The 17,064-nt window shown below is 40.7% G+C and overlaps 1 protein-coding gene across 2 annotated transcripts; it reads left to right on the top strand.

Moving 5' to 3' along the window:
* The first annotated feature begins 2,064 nt into the window (after positions 1-2,064).
* rasal3 (RAS protein activator like 3) lies at positions 2,065-15,399 on the top strand. 2 transcript variants are annotated; one of them, XM_008407085.2, is made up of 19 exons: positions 2,065-2,938; positions 6,293-6,435; positions 7,468-7,546; positions 8,886-8,953; positions 9,057-9,136; positions 9,725-9,845; positions 9,922-10,020; positions 10,097-10,771; positions 10,860-11,004; positions 11,656-11,800; positions 11,884-12,120; positions 12,216-12,417; positions 12,525-12,616; positions 12,687-12,800; positions 13,255-13,444; positions 13,573-13,680; positions 13,779-13,969; positions 14,092-14,176; positions 15,146-15,399. In XM_008407085.2, exons 1-19 carry the CDS (start codon positions 2,305-2,307, stop codon positions 15,254-15,256), a joined length of 3,519 nt encoding a protein of 1,172 aa, XP_008405307.1. In that variant the 5' UTR covers positions 2,065-2,304; the 3' UTR covers positions 15,257-15,399. The 2 variants fall into 2 exon arrangements, with proteins under 2 accessions (XP_008405307.1, XP_017165890.1); XM_017310401.1 differs by lacking the exons at positions 2,065-2,938; positions 6,293-6,435; positions 7,468-7,546 and adding an exon at positions 7,966-8,208.
* Positions 15,400-17,064: the final 1,665 nt, after the last annotated feature.

Here is a 17,064-nt window from a genome sequence, read left to right as displayed (position 1 = left end):
GAGAGACTCCATCGACTTTAGCATTTTGTACCAATCAGTATTATATTTTATTTATACAGTGTAACTTTTGTTGTGGTATAAGACTACATAATATCAAACAATGTTAGCGTCAGCCTTGAAGCCATAGGTGTTTTGTTTTTTTTAACTCTTTCTGCATGAAATCACTTGGTGCCCAATTAAATTTATAACAAAACAAAATGGCAGATCACATGCTCCACAAAAAATATAATTATTTTTGAACTCAACCAGGATATTGAACTCGTTTTCTTCTTTCCTGGATTTTACAGACAAAAACATACCTATCATAAATCCAACTTAAAATGTTGGTTATCATTATAACCAAAACACATAACTATGCATCTAGGTATTCGGAACAACAAAGAAAAATCGTTGCGCTTCCCTATTGTCACCACCAGAGGGGAGTTTATGACTGTGTTATTCGGTGACTGAGCTCTTGCCTGCAGTTTCCACTTTGGCTCCATGTTTCAGTCACTTACAGCTTTAACTGGCAGAATTAAATTACCGTAAACTGCTCAGATGTTTATTTTGACAAATTAATAATGATAACTCTGTAAAATCTTAGTGATGAGATCAGATGGTGAGCTTTTCAAATATCCAGCTCCTCGAGATTCCCATGCAATCCACAATACTGGAGTTTACTTTTATTATTTTACAGATGTATATAAGTGTCAGTGTTGGAAAAATCCTTCGGTTTCCAAATTAATTACTTAATCCGTTTTCTAAAGGGACAACATTTCTAACAATTAATGTTTTCACATGAGTTCATGTTTATTTGATTTCCACTATCCTTGATTTTCTCTCTCTCTCTCTCTCTCTCTTTCTCTCTCTTTACTGCTATTAACTTTTTGCTTTTCTGTAACTTAATCCTCCTACCTGAGTTCTGTGTCTGTGTATCTGCTCTGTCTTCTCAAACCCACCAGTCGGTCGTTGCATTTGGCCTGAACCGACTCAGGTTCTGCTGGAGGTTTCTTCCTGTTAAAGAGGAGGTTTTCCTCTCCACTGTCGCCACATGCATCATTGGCATGAGAGATTGCCATAAAGTCAACAACACAATGCAAGCGGTTATCTATTGTTGCCACGTGCTCGTCCAGGAGGAGTGGATGCCACAGGTCAGTGACTCGGTGCAACCTGCTGGGCTTCCCTAGATAGAAACTGTTGAAACTTTGAGTAATTAATTGAGCTTTTTGTGCCGTTTCATAATCAGTTGGACTGTATGTATGATTGGATTTAAATGATTTTTGTAAAGTACCTCAGTATGACATTTGCTGTGAATTTTAGTGCTTTAACAGATAAACTGAATTGAATTAAATTGTGGATCAGTGTGCCATCAGGCGTTAGTAGGACACCCTGCAGGTGTGAATAAGCTGAGAGAAGAACGAGAACAGGAAGTGGTTTTGTGACTCTGAGACTGATGTGACAGGAAGCACAGGCTTGCTTTCACAGGAAATTGATTTTAACAGTCAACAGTCCATAGTACGCCCACAGGTAACCTCTGACAATTGCGCGGAGGTGGATACTGATAGGTCCAATGTACATCAGATTATGTGCAAACCTTTCTGGAATTCATTTTCTTAAGTATTTTTACTTCAAGTGTGAAATGTGTTGATGTAAATGTCACCAAGCTCAAGAACCTGTTGAGTAAAATCATGCAAAGCCGCATTTTCTCAGACCGCTGTGCCACAACAGACGACTCAAAATTTGTCAAAACTGCACCTACAGAAAAAAACAAACTGTTAACTACCTTTCACACCCTGACAGTAAACCACATTCTCAAAATAGTAACAATTATTTTTATTTTTTTTTACTTTGAAACAAATAAAAAAACTGTATTTCAGTTTGTCGTAGTTAAAACATTCAATTAAAGCAGAACAGGAAGTGAGAGAGGGAAGTTTTATTATTTTTTTATTATTCAGAACATAAACAGCAGACAAAAATAGCAGGATTTTGTGTAAAAAAGTGAAGTTCTCAGTGGCACTCAATGAGGAAGCAAACGGCACACGCAGCAGAGGAGTTTGGGTCCTGCAGCAGAGCAACCGCAGGCGGAGCAGCTCTGAGACTGTTGTTGCCGGATAACGTTTTTTTTTTTACGAGACAGGAAACGAGACAAGTACCGAGCCTGAACCAGGGAGGACTACTTTGCCTGTGTGAGCAGAAATAAATATATATGAAAAAATCTTCAAGATAGCAGTAACTCAGAAAGGACGTTGGAGAAACCTCCTATGAAGGCAGTTAATGCAGCTCTAAATTGGAGAGAAGTTCAGCAGCAGGCAAGTCAAATCTGAAATGGGCACCGAGGAGAAAGATTCAGAGCATGCAGCTCAGCCTCTGTCAAAGGAGCAGGGGTCACCAGAGAAGGAAAAGGAGTCTCCTGTCGAGCATCCTCAACCGTCTGAGACCACTGATCCCCTCAACACCTACAAGTGGCACACCGGCTCCAAGGGAACGCTCAATGAGCCGCGAGAAGAAGGAGACGGGGCTGCAGCCGCCTCCACATCCACTATCGACAAGATCCACAAGGCCTCCAGCAACAAGTGGAGCAAGATGCAAAACTGGCGCAAAGCCCTGAGTGAGGATCCTGGGGACAAGAATTCAACAGGTGGGAAAAGTGGAGAGGCAACCAAGGCTGAAAAAGGTGCTGGGGTCATCAGGAAGAACCCGTTCAGGAGGGCTCTGTCCGAGCCTCCTGGATCTCTTTTTGCAGCTTTATCACCTTCCTCCAGCTCCGCCAGCTCAGCCCAGCCAGCTTCATCCTCCTCCTCCTCATCAGCTGCCCCAGAGGCTGCAGGGGCCTCCTCCAATGACCCCTCGTCGAAAGGAAGCGGGGGGACGATCTTCAAGAAGTACCTGTGGAACGTGACCCAGAAGCTCAAGAGGCCGAGGCTGCAGAGCCGCAACAGCGAGCATGCGCTGCTCCCAGGTACCGACACACAATCTGAGTCTACGATAAAAGTATTTTTTTTAAGAAACAAAAACAAAAAAAAAAACACAGTCTGTGCTGAGTTTCACGTTTAAGATGACGAAGCAACTTTTAAACAATTAGGTTGCACGGAACTTCATCTCTGCAAAAAGTGGACTTTCCCACGTAAAAGTGCGTCCGGCTCTAAAGCAGTAAAACGTTCACCACATGTGGTGAGGCTATGATTTCCTGTAGCATTTCAGATGTTCTGGTGGCACAAAGGTGTGGTATGTGACACCTTTTTTTCACAAAACCATATGAGGCTCGTATTTAACCACCGAGCTGGCATGGTGAGAAGCTTAATTTAAGGGTGAGAAGGAACTTCTCAGATGTCAGTTACTGAAAAACAGCGTCTGGTGCTATTACTGTAAACTAGCTGACTTTAAAAATGGAAGTCATTAATAGAAAAATGACACAAGCTGGACATATTATTAACTTACTTTGAAATGAAAGGACTCTGCATGTGGCTTCTTTTAATTATGACTATTGGATTGTTTTGTAGGTACAAAAAAAAGTGGAAGATTGAAAATATTTCAGAAGTTCATCGCATTAATCAGTGATGCATTGAGCAGAAACGTGCAGCAGAAATAATTGCAAAGTATATTCTAGTTTTGGTCAATTTTTTAGTCAACATTAGTTGATTCAAAAATGTGTCAACTATTTGAACTTGCAGCTCTAGCATGAAGGGCATCCTGGGTGAGCTGATCACTGTGGACCCAACCCCCATCATGCTCCAGGCCACGCCCTCAACTACCACATTATTGTCACCTCAGAGTCCAGACCAAAGTGGTTCATCTTGGTGGTGTATTAATAATCACATCCTGAAAATAATATAGGTCTATGTCTGCCCAAATACACGCTGGCCCTGTGCACAAATAAAATAAAATAAAAATAATAATAATAGTAATGCAGAAAACTTTGGACAGTGTTTTCAGTCAAAAGACTGGTAGGAGAATACACAAATAATGAAAAAAACAAAGCCACCTCAATTCAAGATGCAACCAATAGAAGTAATAAAATCATTCAAATAACATCAGAGATAAAAATAAAATCAAAATAAGAAACAATCGGTGCAAGGATGAAACGTAGTGATGATGTTGATGATTAATGAAGCCTAAACCGCCAGACAATTCAGTTACACGAATTGTAACTTTGAATTACAATTAAAATTTAATGGGGAGTGTTGAGCTCCCCATTAAAGGTTATGAATTTGTATTTTGCATTTAAAATAAGCCTGATTGCAGTCTTTGCCCACACCTGATACAGATGATGCACAAGAGAGTCAGAGAGAGAGAGAGAGAAAGCAACGATGTCCAGTTTACTGACATATCGTAAAATAAAAGAACCTTTATAAATTTGTTTTTTGTTCGTTTTTCCAGTTTTACACTGATGTGAAAGTTCAGATGTCAGTATTACATGTTGTATATGTTGCTTTTTAATTTTCCTTTGTAATTACCATTGACAGAACTTGGTAAAAAAAAATTATTTATAGTTTATCAGCAAAAACATCCTTTGTAAAATTAAGTCCAACCAATGGTCAGCATCAATCACTTTAGCACATATAGTTTGTGTGAATTTGTATAACCTCATTTACATCATTATATATGAAAATGTCTGTATATGGAATATACTGTATATTAGTCACAGTTATATCCAGGTAATTCACAAACGGCAACTAATTAATTTCAGCCTCTCCATCTGCTTCCTGCATGTAGAAACATGGAAAACACAACTGCTTATCAAGGAGTCTGTGCTTGGTGTATTTCTTATTTCCGACTGCTATGAGGTCCTCTTTACACTGGACTGACACCGAACTTTAACAATACCAATTAGCCAGAATGTGGATGGCCTCTGCACGGCTCTAGAGAGGCAGCAAACATCTGTGTTCAGATCGTGGGTGTTAATTACACTGCTGGCATCATTGGCTCCAGGTTTGGTAGAGAGGAGCAACGGCTCGTCATCAGAGAATTTAAAGGAGAAGTAACACTGATTTCAAGGCTACAACCTATTAAAGCAGACATTGAGCTGCCAAACTAAATAGGCTAATTGACTTTAACTATTGTCTAATTATTCTAGCTGGAGCAAAAGTTTCATATAAAGAAAAAAAAACACACAATGAACATAAGATAAAATGGTGTAGCCCATTTGACATAAGCATCTGTAAGTGTTGAGCTCCCCATGACAATGGCCCCAGACTAGAGAGAACTACACGCTTCCAAATTGCACATGTGGTTGCTGGGAGACCTGCAACCCCCCGAGTTGCTTCTCGATTGACAAGTCAAACTTTTAACCCGGTGTCCTTGCATCGTGTTCAGTGATGAGAAGGGAGAAGAAGGAAAAGGTGTGAGCAACACCCAACAGTCACATGACGTCTGATAGACATTTCAAACTAGATCCTAGATCTTGTGTGTGGGCAGATGAAAGTGATTATTAAAAAAAAAAAAAAAGCAGATTTTGGATTTTTGTGCATGACTCCTTCTGACCGCAAACAGCAGGGCAGAGAACTGCAGAGCACTGATAATTAACTTACGACACAAGATGGCACACTTTATGCTGCACTGCATTTGGACAGAAAATCTCTTTAGCTTCAAGTAGCGGCAATAAAACCTGGAACTGATCCTGCAGGTGAAGAAGGTGTTTGAATATAAAAACAAAATCACAGTGGTTTATCTATTCTGTTCACCCAAATCAAAAACAATCAACCACAGATCATGAAGGTGGTTACACTTAAAAAAAACACCAGCTGACAACACATTTTCCTCCTGATATTATTGTCTAATAATCACTTAGATTATTGGGATAGGACAAAGTATAAATGCCAATGAACAGGTTCTTCTAATCCTAAAGTTGGAGAGAAAAAGGTACCAACAAGCAGTCTGGTCATTTTCTCGAGGATCCTTTCAACAAGTGGTTTGGGTGAATGCAATGTAGTTGAAAATCATTATAGGGATTTTTTTTTTCTTCAAAAAACATTGTTTCTCAGCAACCCTTCATTTATTCAGTGGTTTTCTCAGTATCTTCATTTTTCTGCATCCGCAAGAAATAGTTTTTAAAAGTAAACACAGAGACAATGCAAATTAAGAAGGAAGTTGAGCAAAGCTACTGAGAAACAACAGGATATCCGTATCTCTTGGTGTGTCATGAAGAAACGGATAGCATCAGTAAAGGGGAGTGGCCACACGGCGAGTGAGATAAGGCCGTAATTACTAGAACTAAATAAAAAAACAAACAAGGGTCACCGTGCGCCCGAAATGATCACAGACACCTCTTTCCTTATCGACTGTGCGTGTAAGTGAAGTCAATGTCCTCTTGCAGACTTGAAGGAGGTTGAGCCGGCGCATGCTGCAGCTGGTGAATTTACAAGACAAAACTGGGTCCCACCGCAGGAGGTCCCCTTATGGGACATCACCAACTGCATCCTGGGAGACGGACAAATCCTCATCACTCAAGAGGATGAGGTAACAAGTCTCACGGTTATACGACCTGTATGTAGGTTTATCTAAAACATTTTTTTTTACAAAAACAGAACAGTGAATTTATTTCAGGTCATCGATTTATTGCACACAGAGTGATGTCTTCTAAACAGTTTCATAAATTGTGATGATTGTAGCTTAGAGGAAGTGAAACCCTAAGTTCACTATCTCTGTAAATCATGCACAGACCAATTCAATGAATTAGAATATTTATGAAAAACCCATTTATTTCAGGAATTTTATCACCATGTGAAACACACAGATGGATGCTTAAAAGCCTCAATTTCTTTTAATTAAGATAATTTCCACTGACAATGAGAACGTTCATTCATTAATCCACTGTCTGACACCCTGATCCCTAAGCACGTGGAGATGAGCCTGCTGTTGCTGAGATGGGCAACAACAAGGGGAGCTGGTGCCTATCTCCAGCGATCTTAATAAGAATATGAAATTTTAAATTTAAATATTACATCAGATCTATAAATATATACATATATTTAAAAAACAGAAATGTGGACTCAATAAAAAGTGTTTAATACTAAGGTTGTTATTTTCAAAAGGTACTTTTGATCTGACAACTGAGATGCATATTCTAAATTAATGAATGGAAAGTTGAGTGGAAGGAAGAAGTGTAGTAGTCAATAATGGATATTGCCGAAGGATAGTAATCGAATGATTAACCTGGATCATTTTGTGTGCGGTGGCATTTACTTTATGTCCTGTTATTGGTGTCATGTAATTTTAAAATTTTCCAAAAAACAACTTTTTAGGTCTTTGTTATGTTCTTGTCCTTCTTAGCTATACTAGAAATAAATACTTGAAATGTCACTCTGTGTCTAATGGATCTATATAATACAGAGAGCATCACTCACATACTTCAATTCAGTTTTGAATTGAATAACTGAAATAAATACACTTTCCTGACTTTTTCAGATGCACCTGTTGTACATTTCACAGCCATTCTAAAAAACACATTTGTCTAATTTTGGAGAGTTTCAACGTGTGTGTCTTTCTCAGCCGACGACGTGGATCCGAAACCGTGTCAGCAGCTGTTTGTCCAACCTCAGTGTTCAGAACCTCGCCGACAATGACGCAGGTCAATACACACGCACGCACACACACACACACACACACACACACACACACACACACACACACACACACACACACACACACACACACACACACNCACACACACACACACACACACACACACACACACACACACACACACACACACACACACACACACACACACACACACACACAAGTGAGACACGAAGTGAGACACACAAATTAAAGTTGGAAAAAGCATCTTGTATGTTGACATCAGACATGTGATTCTGCACAAAGTCACAGAGGAAATGGCTGAATGTTTGATTGTGAGGCTGACTGTCAAATTGCTTCCTCTGTGAGTTACTGAGGAAGATAACATCGCGGCTGGTTGCTCAAACAGTCCAATGAACAGACGCAGAGAAAGAAGAGCACAGGGGGGGGATAGAGAAGCACAGGGAGGGATCAAGAAGCATCTTGTCTGATTTCCGCTTAAATATTAAAGAAAAAGGTAGAAGCCGCAATCTTGAGATGACAATCCTGAATCGGCTCGGTTGTTGAACGGCATCAGGAGCAGCATGTTTTACTGAACAGAGGAAGGAAATGTTAGAGACACAGCTTCTTAAGTAAGACAGCGAAACGCCTTTTTCAGCTCGGAATAAATGATGGGATTTAGACGCTGGATTGTTTGCGGAGGAGCTTTAGGTAAGCAAAACGTCCGACAGTGCTCTAACTTAAATGCTTTGTTGGCAAAAATACACATTTTCCTTGTAACTTTAACTTCATTCTGAAGAAGTGACTCTAGAAATTAAGAAGAAGAGGAAATTATGTATTGAAGATTTTGAAGAAGTTCATTTACATGAAAGACTCACAGAATCCCCATTCGTGAAGCTTCTAAGTTTGACTATGATTTCTGTAGCTATCAGTCTCCAACTAAAAACCACATCCTGTCTGGCTCATTCTGGGTTCATCGACTATCACTGCAGCTTTGACAAATGTTCCCTTCGGTAAACAAATGTGTCCACTGGGTGGGGAACCACGGTGCTGGATTTTACTTGGGAGATGTGTCATAAACTGCTTTTAGAAGTAGAAAATGTGAATTTTAGAAGGAGTTTTTAAAATGAAATAAAAAAAAAAAGCTGGTAATGATAACCAAATGTCATCGAAATGTCTTATCAAAATGCATTGAAGTAAACGGTTTATGTATTTCAAACAACAGCTTTTTTTCTTCACAAGCTAAAAATGTCCTAAGTGAAAAATGCCAGGATTAACAACATTTTGAGAGGGAAAAAAACTACTTTTTACACAAAGTATATTTTCCAAAAACCTTGTGATAGATTTAATGTCCTTTTGGTCTTTACATCTTTCATCTTGACCCTCAGAATGCAGCCCTGACCCGGTGGGCCTCCCAGGCGGCTCTCGGCCGAAGAATCAGGACGGTGGTGTGCGGGTGAGTTAGTACGCATCAGATAAACTGTGAGCCAACACAGCGTTTCCTCTTGACGAAATACATAATTGCATTTATCCCCCCTGTGTAACATCTTCGCCCTCAGGGACTGATCAAACGGCGCCTGGATAAGGCCAAAAGGAACAGTGCCACCCAACTGAACCCGGGACTAAACAAGCTGAGCAGGTGAAGCACACTCTTATGTTTCTAAAGTATTTTAACCTCCTCAGGTCAGCACAGGAAATAAATCTAACTTTGCTTCTTTCCTTTAAAAGCAATTCTCTTCCAGCCAGCAATGGCTGTTTTTTTCTTCAGCTGAAAAAAACAGCTGAAGATAATAGCAAACTCATCCATTTAGTTCAGGAAATCATGCATACATAAAATAGTCATAATATTATGACAATTGACTTATGGGAAATCGCGTCAACAAGCATGATTCCCTAAGTGCATGTAAACTTTTTTTTTTTAATTGGGTTTGGACTAAGGTACATTAGCCAGTATGAGATTCTCACAGTATAAATCCGAGTAAAAATACTATAATTAGTTGATCATTGCTGTGGGTAGTTAGCCTGCAGCCAGATGCTTTACAGTCACGCTTCTCATAGCTTGGTACGTAAACACTTTAAACCGTTAAAAAGATGTGGCGTATAACTTCAGCCATTTTAAAACTGTCCCTTTTAAAACCGTGGCATGCTGTGAGACTCGTACCTGGCTTGGACTTGCTTGTAAAGGTGTACTCTGCTTAACTTGTTCACTGTTGTTTGTAACGTACAGGCAGTATGGATCCCGCGAGTCCGTATCGGTTCCAGTAGGGAGTCTGGATCTGAGTGCCGACACCAGCACTGTCATCAGACCGGTCCACAGCTCCATCTTAGGGGAAAAGTACTGCTTTGAGGTAAACTCTGGTTTGGGTTCTACAGGCTGGAAGTGCTGGGTCTTCTCAGTAACTGGATGAATTTTGCGTGTTTCAGGTGATAAATTCTGAAAACACCCACTGCTTCGGCTGCTCCTCGGCTGCCGAACGCGATCGTTGGATTGAAGACCTGAGACGTGCTGCTCAGCCCAACAAGGTACGTTATTCTGCATGTGAAAAATACGTTATGCAGCATCTAAATACCACGTAAAACCCTTCCTTAATTTTCACAGGACAACATTGAGCGCACTGAGAACTCCTTGAGTCTGTGGGTTAACGAAGCAAAGGATCTTCCCCCCAAACGGCGTTACTACTGTGAAGTTCACCTAGATGGAACCCTGTTTGCCCGCACCAGCAGTCGAGCCGTCGGCAAGCCAACTAATCGCTCCAGCATGGCTGGGGACGGTGCCTCCGGGTCTTCAGGAGGCCTGGGGGGTGGCGGGGGCGCAGCTGGTGGCTGCCAACTGTTTTGGGGGGAATTTTTCGAGCTCGACAATCTTCCCTCCATCTCCCAAATCAGCCTGCATCTCTTCCGTGAGGAAGACTCCAAAAAGAAGCGCCACTCCCGGGACGAGTTCAGCTTGCATCCCCTGGGCAGCGTGAACATACCTTTGGCAGATATTCGAGGTCGGACCTATCAAGAGAAGTGGTATCCCATCACGCCGTTCAAGGCGTCGGCCACAGCTGGGAACAAGGAGGTGCTGAGTTCACAGGCTTCCCTCCGCATCAAGGCCCGGTTCCAGAACCTGAAAGTTCTGCCGATGGAGAAGTACAAAGAGTTTGCGGAGTACGTGACAGTGAGATATGTAGAAATGTGTGGAAACCTGGAGCCACTTCTCAACGTGAAGGAGAAAGAGGAGCTGGCGGGAGCCCTGGTCCACGTACTCCAGAGTATTGGCAAGGCCAAGGTTGAGAAAATATGTCAACACAAGAACAGAAATTCAGCACTTTGTTGTTTTAAAACTGTATTCATTGTTCGTGTTGGGCTTTTTCCAGGAATTCCTCATTGATTTGGGCGATGCAGAGGTTAACCGACTCGGAGAGAAGGAAGCATTGATCTTCAGAGAAAACACACTGGCTACGAAAGCCATAGATGAATATATGAAGCTGGTTGGCCAGAAGTACCTGATTGACACACTAGGTAGGTAAAGCGTAAAGATTAGAGTGGTTTCTTTGGAGTTGGAATCCAACTTGTAAAACATTTATTTGTTACATTTCACCATCAAAACTATTCTGCATTGGGAGAAGACATTAAATATTCTTGAGTGGAGCGTGTCTACATAAAAGATGAGAAGTCTCACCAAGCAGCTCACTAAAATAGTGCTTCCCTGTTTAAGTTAAGAACATGTTATGGAGACATTTTAAAACTGTCTTAACAGGGTTTTTTTTACTGTAAGTTATAGTTAACAGCAGAGGCTTAGTGCATTAAATCCAGATTGTAAAAATCCATACCTCAAGTCAAGGACTCCCAGTAGGGTTTCGACATTTCCAAACGATTTAAGATCCATGGCAAGCTGCGGTTAAACGTTAAAAAACTAAACAAAACGAATGAGCATCAGCAACGAAATAAGCCTGCCTGTTATCAGGTGAAGATCATTGTCGCTCCTCTGTAGAGATCTGCAGTTTTCTCTTACGGTACCTCTATTAATATCCAATCGGTGAAAGGTCGATTTCAGACCTGATACAAATACTGGATTGGATTGGCTGCATCTCTGTTTTCTTTTCACATACATTAACTGAAATGTTTCGAATGCTTTCTGCTTTAAATTCTTTCTTTCTTTTTCTCATGAAGGGGACTTCATCAACCGACTGTACGCCTCGGTGGAGAACTGTGAAGTTGACCCTCTCAAATGTCCCGCTGCTGAACTGTCGAGCAACCAGCAGCACTTGAGGGAAACCTGCGAAGATGTGGTGCAGAAGATAATCGGGATACATGGGTGAGACACGACGGCTTGGTGAAGAAGAAGCGAAAGAAAAATTGCTTCAAGGAACTGATTGAGCATATCTTTCCCTTTCGCAGATCTTTTCCTGAGGAATTAAACAAGATCTTCTCCAACTGGATGGAGCTGTGTGAAGACAAAGGGAAAGCAGAAATTGGGCAGCGACTCATCTCTGCCTCGCTCTTCCTTCGTTTCTTATGTCCTGCTATCCTGAGTCCTTCTCTTTTCGGACTGACTCAGGCATATCCGGAGCCGAACACCCTGCGGACCCTCACCCTTACTGCCAAAGTCATCCAGAACCTGGCCAACTCCACCTTGTGAGTCGCATCTAGTCATCTCAACTCATGTTGACAAACGCTGCGTGAGCGAATGTGGAAATGTTTAAGCAAATGAAATGTTTGTGCGGATTCAGGTTTGGAGAGAAGGAGGAGTACATGCTGTTCATGAATGAATTCTTGGAGCAGCACTGGGATGGGATGAGGTGTTTCCTGCAAACGGTGTCCAATCAAGACACTGAAATCCCGATGACATCCTTTGATGGCTACGTAGACTTGCCCCTGCGTCTGGCTGTGCTGCACGGCCTCCTGGTGGACATCATCTACAAGAAGGATCAGGTGGGACGGAAAGTGATTCCAGTTTGGTTGATAATCAAGAGCAAACGAGGGTCCGTTAACATCAGATGTTTTTTTTGTAAAACTAACTTCCAGCTTTTTGTTTTCAGGACACAATTGACAAGCTGCATCCTCTGCCTTCAATCTTGAACCAGATAAGTGATTCACTTGGTCCTGAAGCACCTCGGATCATTGTGAACAGGTAAGATAGGTGCCTTGAGCGTCTACCGTGAGCTTTATGCTGCTATTTTGACCGGCCTCTTTTTTTGCAGTCATTCAAAACCATCCAAGCCGGTGTATGTTCCTCCAAGGGAGTTGAGAAAGTACAGTCCTCTGCAGTCTTCCCTCCAGAGACTGCCTGTGGACTCCAAAGGCCTACAAGACAGGTACAATATGACATCTGTGTACTTGTTAAATAATTCACAAGTGATGAAGATCATTTGAAATGTATAAAATCCTCTAAGGAAAGCTAGTCAAAACGAAAGATGACAACAGTAGATTTTCATATGAACTGCATTCGGTTAACCTTGGTTTTCCAATAGATTAATCTTTTGTTTGTGAAGCTAAATAAAAATGGATTTACCACCAACCACTGCTGTAGAAAAAATTGGTAGTAAACAATTTAAAACATTTTTTTAAAGTGGCAACACATTTTTTTTCCCTTGCTTTTTAGAATCACAAAAGATCATAATTTTACATGCAGTTTTGCAGGAGATGTTATCAAAGAGTTAAAAAAAAAAGATACAAAAGAATAATTTGAAAACTGCATTTTGATTTTACTATGGTTCAGTAATGCATGAAATACTGACATTATGACACACTGATCTGTTTATTTCGCAGTGAAAGCAGACCACGCAAGAACATGAGAGAGAGGAAACCAGTCACCAGAACCCAGAGTGCTCCACACAGACGTCCCGGTCACGGCAAACAAGCCCTGAAGAGGCAGATCAGCTCTGAAGCGCTGCCGACATCGGACCACGAAGAGCAAGAGGCCGAGGTCAATGAGCCAGTTATCACACGACCAGATACTGTGAGTAAAGCCTGGCCTCAGCGTGCGATACCAACCAGTAAATCTATGCTATTTGACATTTTCCAGAGATATTTTTTTTTGTTTTGCCAGTAAAACAAACCCAGCAGTCTCCTGTCTCCCTTGTTTAGAGTGAAAGCATCAGGCGTGCTCCAGCACCGGTTCCATGGATTGTCAACCCCAACAGGGAGTCGGGTGAGATGAAAGCCGAGAACGAGCAGTTCAGCTTACTGGACCGGGTATGTTTCCACCGTCCGTCCGTCCGTCCGTCCCCAGAACTGATTTCACACTGGGTTTCAACTTCCTACACTTACATAAATGTGTCATTCCCTTCCAGCACGCCCAGGAGCTGTCAGAGCTCCGTCTGGGGATAGAGCAGGTGACAGAGCGGGAGCTGGACATGGCCAAACGTCTCGAGGACTTCATCATCCAAAGCCAGGACCAGAATGCAATGCTGCAAGCTGAGGTGTATGAGCTGAAGAACCTGCTGGCGGTGCGAGACGAGCAGCTCGCCAGTGCCACCTTCAGGTGAGATTGTATAGAATTAGTTTTTGTGCCTGCTAAAGCAATCTTTGGGATCAAACTGAAGAGACAACCTCCCCACATTTTTTCTAACTTCACCATGTTGCTGGCGTCTGTGTTTGTTCCAGGTTGGGAGTGATTGAAGAGGAAAGGGAAGAAGATGAGAGAAGGCTAGATGTTGCACTTGCCGCAGCCGAGAGAATGAATGTGCTGGTAAGGAAAGCAGAGACACAAATATCCATCAGTGAATTTATTTTTTGTTTTCAAAATTAGAATGAATTCATATGGGTTTAAGTCAAATTTATTTGGTAAGCTGTACACAGTTTGAGCATTAAAGCATGAAAATACTGCACCAAGTATGCGTCAGTCCATCAAAATGCTAAACAATTTTTTATTGTTAAATGTTGGATGTTCTCAAACACGACTCAATACATATTGCAGCCTAGCAAAATTCAAGAGAACAAGAAAGAATTTAGCTAAAAGCTTGTAAACAAAGAAATACGCACAATACAAAAAAAATAAAAATACAAATGGATGTGTTTAAAAATAATTCTGACTGGAAGCTTTACAAAAACAACTTCTCAGCCTTTTCTGGTGTTATGCATTCAGGTGCCATGATGGGAGAAAGACAATGACATTTTTTCATTCAAACACGGAACAGAACAATGTTTTTTTAGCAAGTTGAAAATATTCAAAACAGCTTCCAGTCTTCATAGGAGTGGCTAGGACTCACATGTTCACATTTAAGTACAATTAGTAAACAACAAGTTTAACTTGTTTCGAAAGGTTGCCAGGAATTAGCCACTTGTCTTTAAGAGGAAAATGGCAACGCCACCTACATGTGCCAGGCTGAATCTGAACAAAGGGAAGAAGTGTATGAAAGACGTAGGCAGCATAATGGAAATGTGGCCTCAATGTGATCCACTGTGTTTAACAAAAATGAAGCAGCAAAAAAAACCTTAAATCAACAGTCCAGCATGGTGGTAAAGGAAAGCATAGAGACTTGTTTTATGGCTTTTTTTTTTTTGTACTCACTGAACCTGGATCCTACAAGAAATTTGGTTTAAAAGTTTCAATTATGTTTAAGAAGAGGCCATGTTTGAACCCAAGCAGATTATTCTTTTTCAGTACAACTTTAAATGATGACAGTACATTAATGGCTGCTTTCACTTCTGCTCACAGGAGGAACAGTTTGCAGGCCTGATGAAGGACCTGCAGCAGCTCAACGAGGCCTACAGCAGCAGCCAGAACAAGACGCAGCACCCTGAAAAGCCCCACATCAACAGCACCTGAGCCCGGACAGACACACTTCTCATTTTGTATAAATGCCTGTGCTAGACTCAACAAACCTACAAGGTTTATCAACATTTTCCGCTTCTTTTTTGTACCAAAATGTCAAGTATGTTTTACATGTAAACCTGTCTGATAAATAAAATGTAAAAAACTACAAAGAGTCCCATTTGACATTTTTAAATCTGACCCCATTAAAATAAATGCAACTGTCTGAAGCATTTATTTTTGCTTAATATTTAAGTTCAGAAGAATGTATAGGAACAGTTACTCTGTGATCCATGACTTTCTATTTTCCTTTTGTTTCTGTGCTATATACCCTAAATATAACCCTGGCATTGAGTCTTATGTCTCTAGAATATCCTCTGTTAGAAATCTATAAGCTGTATTTCAAAAACCTTGGTTCAGCTAATTATCCACTTCTGTTTTGATAAGTCAGAATAAGTTTCAAATGAGAAATTATCAAATGGAGATACCTACACAAAAAAAGACCCTAGGATAGCCCTTTAATGTAGCAGTGGATTGAAAACTACAAATCAAATGTCAGATTAAACGCCATTAAAATGTTGCAGAGTTTGGCCATATAAAGTGCCTGTTTGTTCAACTCAAAAGTGCCAATGTTTGTCTGTGGGAGTGGAATGCACTCCCACAGATGGGGCATGTAAATAACTGCAGTTCAGGGCACAACTGACAAAAAACTTTTTTGGAGCATGCCATCCCTCTACATCAGGGGTCCCCAAAGTCTGTCCTTTAGTTCTCTCCCTGGTTTAGTGCACCTGGATCAAATGATGGCTCGATGCATTAACAATTCAATTTTTGCTTTTGTTTGTTTTTTTTATCTGTTTGTTTTTTTTGCAGTTCCACGTTAAAGTTTGATGCAGCTCTGCTTTCCTGAATGGACCATGTTCATCTCCACTGCAAGTGCAGCAAACAGGCAGCTCTGTTTTATAGATTACAGTCACTAAAAGGTTGCATTGTACCCTTGTTTATATTTTTAATAGTGTAATTCTGTAAAGACAAAATATGTCTGGTCTAGCTCTGATTTGCATATCCTGCTAAATTGCGGGTTTGAATATTGCAATACTTTCCTGTAACAAAATAGACCTGCAGAAAGAAATTACTAATAAAATATCTTACATAGGCATAGTGTTATGCTCTATATGGAGATGTTCGTTAGCTTTGGTTGTATACGTCAAATTTTTGTAATTTATCGTTGTTTATTAAACTCTGAAAGCTGAGCGGCTTTGTTAATATTCTGTCCTAGAATGTGGTTAGATGTGACCTTTTTTTGTTGTTGAGCACCTGCCCCTTTAGTGATCTCTGCGCGGGCCTGCTGACAGTGGCGGAGCTAGACTTTTAAAGTTGTCGTCTTCTAATCACGTCATTTCGTGAATTGTTACCTGATTTCAAAAACGTTCTAGCAGAGAAATAATAAATGTTTCGTTTGATGACTACAAATTAGAAATAAAATTATTTTTTTCTTTGACGGACAACGAAAAAAACTGTAGCGTCACCTCTGATCCAAACTAGGAACATTGTCGGCCCCTCTTTGTTTTTTTCTCTTTTTTGCGGAGGATCAATAAATAACTTATTGGTGTTTTACAACCACCAGGTATGAAGTGCTTTAGCCTTTGAATTGCACCACAGCGCAGCAACTGAAACACCCAGGAGAAGAATATCAGCTTGTTGTTATGAGTATAAAGGAGGCTGGTATCGCGCCTGATAAAAATCTATTTATTTATGTCATCACATGGACTTATATAAAGTTTTATACATTTTCTTTTGATATATTTATTATTGTTTTTCTTCTT

This window comes from Poecilia reticulata, linkage group LG1 (genome assembly GCF_000633615.1).
Source record: "Poecilia reticulata strain Guanapo linkage group LG1, Guppy_female_1.0+MT, whole genome shotgun sequence".
In the NCBI taxonomy this organism is placed as follows: Eukaryota; Metazoa; Chordata; class Actinopteri; order Cyprinodontiformes; family Poeciliidae; genus Poecilia; species Poecilia reticulata.
This window is presented reverse-complemented; position numbering and strand designations above follow the sequence as displayed.